The sequence below is a fragment of the Agrilus planipennis genome, unplaced genomic scaffold, assembly GCF_000699045.2.
Source record: "Agrilus planipennis isolate EAB-ADULT unplaced genomic scaffold, Apla_2.0 scaffold1, whole genome shotgun sequence".
NCBI lineage: Eukaryota > Metazoa > Arthropoda > Insecta > Coleoptera > Buprestidae > Agrilus > Agrilus planipennis.
Window position 1 is genome coordinate 1,016,409 of NW_020442466.1, and position 6,000 is coordinate 1,022,408.

Sequence of the window (6,000 nt, forward strand, 5' to 3'; positions counted from 1 at the left end):
TTTTGACATTTGAAAATTTATTTCATGTTGCTTAATTATGATAATTAAATTTGTAATGTCAACTAAAATACCTAATAGTAAATTTATTTCTTCTGGGATTTTATTTTTAAAAATTCCGGTCCAAATTGTCGAAATCGCTAGAATTAAGAACTTTTTCGCACAAACTGTACACCCTTTAGATAACATTATTAATATTTTGTCATACGATGCAACAACAGTAATTAAACTGTTTGAAAAAATTACATATTCTTGTTGAAATTTGGTGGAGGTAAACGACTTGTGTTTGAAGATTAAAAAAAAACTAAATTTTTGGTAACTGTAAACTATTAAACATATTAAACATTAACTAAAGAATCAGTATTATGTACTGCATTGTTTGCATTCGTTAATTATTGACCGATTATACATTTTTAAAACTTACTCATTTAGGTTACTGTTCTGACGTATCATCGAAGTCTCCAGCGCATTCTCAGTATTTAGAGTATTTAGAGGAACTTCTGGATATTATATTAAAAGAAGGTTACGTTTCTCCTTAAATAACGATGTAAATGAACTTAATTAAGTACCTCCTAATTGTATTTATTATTTATTTTAACACCAAACCTTTATTTCTTATGTTAGCGTCTTAGGTTGTTTAAGTGTTGACAGTTGACGCAGTAGGGACTTATATATACATATATATATTATAATACGATAAAGTTACTTACCTCTATCAGTTGCAATAATTGGAAACTCATAAACATTTCTGGTCTCATAATCCAATTCAGAAGTAATGCAAACTTCACCAGTTGTCGGACGAATCTCGAACTGCTTTAGTTTCCCGAAACCATCCCCAAATGTGTAATTAACCATAGCATTAATACCGCAGTCCGGATCAGTAGCGGAAACCTGAAACAAAAGGTAATTGTTAAAAATTACGGCTGTAAAACAATAAATATGTAATAATGCTGAAGATATATAAGTGGGTAATAATATACATAATTTATATGAGGAAATTGGCGTCACGATAATAGAAAATTGAAAATAGTATGCACTTATTTTTCACTCTCATAAAAAGGGACTGTACTTTTTTTACAGTAAGATATCTGTATGATTTATCATTAACTAGCGACCCGTCCCAGCTTCGCAAGGGTGCAATGCTGATACTAAATATATATTTTTTTTGTTTAGATTATTCTCGAGGAGGGAAATCTTTAAAAGACACCCCCTCAACATAGTAAATATACTACAGAATGCCTTTATATACAACATTCACAGCTTTTTTGTCATTAGACAATACAAACCGGCCTCCCGGCCGGTACCACCACAACCGCTTTGTCCCTGCATTTTAAATCTGTAATATCTTTGAAAATATTCATTTAAATTACATGATGTAAAGGGCCATATTGATCTACATTAACTGCGAAATGTATTTAAGGTACTTAATTATAATTAATGCTGTATTGCTTAAAATCTCTTCGTAAATAAGCCATTATTTCTCATAAAAAGTAAAGGATAAAAAATGGTTATTGTGGGTTATCCCTATGAGATAGACATATACCATCGCTGACTTTTTTGTAGGCCTTTTTAAGATGTACAATACTGTAGTACATTATTTTAATCTATTCCGTAGGGTTGAGCCAACGTTTGCAATGTAAGCGCAAAAAATGTGTTTATTTACGACATCACATTAGAAACCTCTAAAATTATAGGTGTTTCTCTACTATATTATGCATGTATTATACATATAAACCTTCCTCTTGAATCACTCTATCTATTTAAAAGAAACCGCATCAAAATCCGTTGCGTAGTTTTAAAGATCTAAGCATACATAGGGACAGTCAGCGGGAAGCGACTTTGTTTTATACTATGTAGTGATTTGGGGTGAAAGTTCAACTTTTATTCGCTTCGTGAAATGAAACAAATGTAGTATTACTATTATGTAGTATGAATAGCTGCATAAATTAAAGAGATGTAAACAAAAACTTATCAAAAAACAAAACCAAAACAATTTTTTTTTTTGAAATACCCTACCCATATTAAAAGTGTTTGTTCACTCATGTGCCTAGTTGATTATTTATTTTTCGTAGCGAATTCCTTATAGTCCGCTTATTACATTTGAAAGAATTCGTGAAACTACTCGATTACTTTCTTCGGGGTCACATTAAGGGATTTTAACTGCCTAGAGATAATCGATCAAGCAAGCTCTGGTCCTTTAAGCCTCGGTCAAGTGTACGTTTTTGTATGCGCGTACATGTATATTTTCGGTTGTTGTGAGAGGCGCAATCGTCGCCACTCCGTGGCAGTGCGATGAAAACTTTTGGGTGTAAAATATACCAAACATGACAAGTTCGGAGAACAAATCTCGTCCGTTTTTGTCCCGTGTTCTTCACACAAACAATACATCAAAGTCTCGAAACGAACGCGTCCATAGGTGTTCTTCCGGACATGACTGATTACAGGCTTCGGCAAGGTGAGATGATGATGAGAATCAGGACGAAGATACAACGAGTCGAAGCGAGCGAGAACGAGAGACAGAGTATGAGAATAAGGACGGGAGGGAAGGTGGATCGTCATTAGTCCTACTCTTTCTCTTTTCCTTTTTCAACAACAAGGATGATGAATGCTGAGGTAAACATGCTACGATGTGAGAGAAGGACGCTGAACGTCGTTACCAGACCAATTTCAGGGTAATTATAACTTTTTTGACAGGAAGAAGGGGAAAGGTACACAACGTTAGCCAAGAATGTAAATTGGAAAACGTATTTTGAAGTGAAACTTGTTTACGCACGTTAGAGTAAGTTCGTTTCATGCGAGTTGCTATGTAACGAAATCATGCAACGCATTTCCACTGCTGTCCGTCAATATGTATGCTTAGATCTTTAATATTACGCAACGGATTTTAATGCGTTTTTTTTTTAGTAGATAGAGTAATTCAAGAGGAAGGTTTATATGTATAATACATGCATAATATAGTAGAGAAACACTGATAATTTTAGAGGTTTGTAATGTGATGTCGTAAATAAACACATTTTTTTGCGCTTACATTGCAAACGCTGGCTGAACCCTACGAGATAGATCAAAATAATATACTGCAGTATTGTACACCTTAAAAAGATCTACAAAAAAATCCGCGATGGTATATGTCTATCTCTTAGAGATAACCATCAATAACCATTTTTTATCCTTTATCTTTACGAGAATTAATGGCTTACTTACGAAGCGATTTTAAGCAATACAGCATTAATCCTTATCTAATTAAGTACTTTTAAATACTTTGTGCATTTAATATAGATTAATATGGCCCTTTACAGCATGTAATTTAAATGAATATTTTCGAAGATATTACAGACTTAAAATGCAGGGACATAACGGTTGGGGCGGTACCGGCCGGTTTGTATTGTCTAATGTTTCACTTCAAAGTTTCACTTCATTAGCGTGTTGTATAATTACAGGTTGTATTTTTTTAAATATAGTTGCCGTTTTCTAGAGAATTCATAACAAGGAAAAAATAAACTAAAACAATAAAAATATTCGCAATGAGCATGGTATTCTTATCGGAAAGGAGTGGACTTTATGGGCACTTTGGAAAATATGGTGATCGGTTTATGATGATATTAAACATTATTAATATTAAAACTGGGTAGCGGTGATCATCCGATCTGACTAACTATTAATTAAAGCAAGAATATTACATTTAACTCTGATTGAGAAATGAGAAATGTAATAATAATTCACCGCCTGCACTGCTAAACAGATGTAACAAACAGGCATTAATGCGATAAAGTCGATTTATTGTGAAGCAATTAATTCTTTTCTTAAACATCAGCCTATACAAGTGACCATATTCGTATGAAGATATCAAGTTGTAGGTAATTGAATTGGTTTTATTCGTAAAATGGAATAAAGTAACTAATTATACAAAGCTAAAGATAACAATATCAATGTAGGATGATTATAGCTGTTTGTTTAAAACAAAGTAGTACAAAAGGTTAATGAAACGATATACAATAAGTTAATGTCCAAATTGGGTCGATACCTTATCTACCTATGCATTTACAAAATCGTTTGTGAACTGTTTCGGTATAGCTGGTCAGTCACACGTCACACCTCAATTACTTCTTCACTTGAAAATACATAGATTATTCGTTTTGTAGAAGAAATTGTTATTAAAAAAATATATAACATAAATTGAGACTGATACATTTTAAAATTTCGTATTTAATTTAAAACACAAACTTTTGTAAGCAAATTTGTGTGTCTGTACCGGAAAACTTGTAACATAGAAATTTAAAACTTGACGTTAAAATAAAGAATGTTGACCCTCGTATTGTTTAACTATTAGTAATTCAAAAATGTTCTATGAGACAAATTATGCCATTTTCAAGAAAGTCATTTCTAAATAAATAAATTGACATTAATCAAATGAGATATAAAATAGAGGATATGAGATAAAAAACAGAGGAAAAGAAGTCACTTCTTTGCTCGCGAACGGTTACTTTAGAAATTGGATTGTGAACTATGAGGATACCGTGGATAGAAAAGGTTAGAAATGAAGAGGTATTAGAAAGAATAGGACAACAGAGGACTCCATGGAAGTCAATAGGAAGTGGACAGATAGGTTAATAAGACACCTTCTCAGGCATGAAAGCCTAGTTAGAGACATATTAGAACCAAAAACAGATGGGAAATGAGAAGATTAGTTCAGGATAGAAAAGAGTCGAGGTGCGTGTCCAACCAAACTTAGTACTAACAATCTTATGATGATTATGAGGATAATGAATTAAATGATAAGCTTTTATAGAACGTAATTCCCTCATTTCATTTAGTAATTTAGGGAAAAAAGTGTTTGGAACCTAAACTTCCCTAATTATGAAAATTGACTAGTACTTCGTCTTAAAGGTATCATGGCTAGAAATGTTTTCTACATCTTAAAATATGTTAGAGGGAGTCAACGTATTAACAATAATTTACTTAATCAATAGCTTTTACAAGTTTTGGATTCAAACCGCATCTACTCTTTTGTCTCTCGTATTTCCCGAAAGCTCTTGAACACGAGGAAAGCATAAAGCTCTACGCGTAAATAGATCGTAAAGTTTACAAACTTTTTCTTGAAACGGCAAACACCACCACGTAAGTAATCCAAGACGGCAATGTTTATTTAGCCAAAAGAAATCGAGTCGGCTTTGTCAAGAGGAGAAAAAAGGTGACATCGTTGTTTGCGATGCCCTAAAGGTCGATATTTAAAAGTCGTCTCGTCCGTGCACGGTCCATAACTAATCGAAAGTATCGAGTGTCAGAAAATCCGTACGCGGTAGAGTTGGAAGTATGGATTTTGTTGGTGTAAGATCGTAGTTGGCGAACGCCCATAGAAATAAATCCACGGCGACAGCGCCGACGACGACGACGCGACGGACGCGACGGACGCAAGAACAAATGACCCCGCGTAATTTACAAAGTCTATAAATCCTTAATAACACCACCTAACTATGGCGTGTCGACCAAGGACCATTTGTTACCGCCGTTTACACATACATACATATGTATATATACATTACACCCATTGCATCCCATCGGTAGTGACTATAGGTGGTACCGTGAGCTCGTTGGTAAATGCGTACTTACCAACCATTCCACAGACAAACTATCTATTTACCGGGATTTGTTGATCAAACTGTTAACGCTTCGCACTAAATAATTCAACCTGATTCGTTCTACTCCATTACCTTGCAATCGATTAAATCCTGTAGTAGACGGGATACACGGGTTATAATAATATATACCCATCAAACTGTGAAATAGAACTACGCATACTGTTTAACTACTTTTGAACTATTTAAACCCGTACCTTGGGCGGATTTGTCAATTTGTCATTTTTATTTCTTTCCGTTAAGTATTTATGAATTAAAATAATTCGAAGTGGTCTGTATTCTGTCGAAACTGCCAGACGCGGATCGCGATTTCGATCTTTTTGGATCTCATCAGCGCGTTGCAGGCAGCTCCGACAGAACACAGACCAAC

General features: G+C 34.0%; 1 protein-coding gene across 1 annotated transcript in view; it reads right to left on the reverse strand.

The window, feature by feature from the left end:
• LOC108734026 (protein dachsous) overlaps positions 1–6,000 on the reverse strand; it is a 411,826-nt gene that overhangs the window by 62,660 nt on the left and 343,166 nt on the right. Inside the window, exon 3 of the mRNA XM_018465413.1 lies at positions 708–888. Within this exon, the coding sequence (XP_018320915.1) occupies positions 708–888 (181 nt within the window). The remainder of the gene's footprint in view (positions 1–707; positions 889–6,000) is intronic.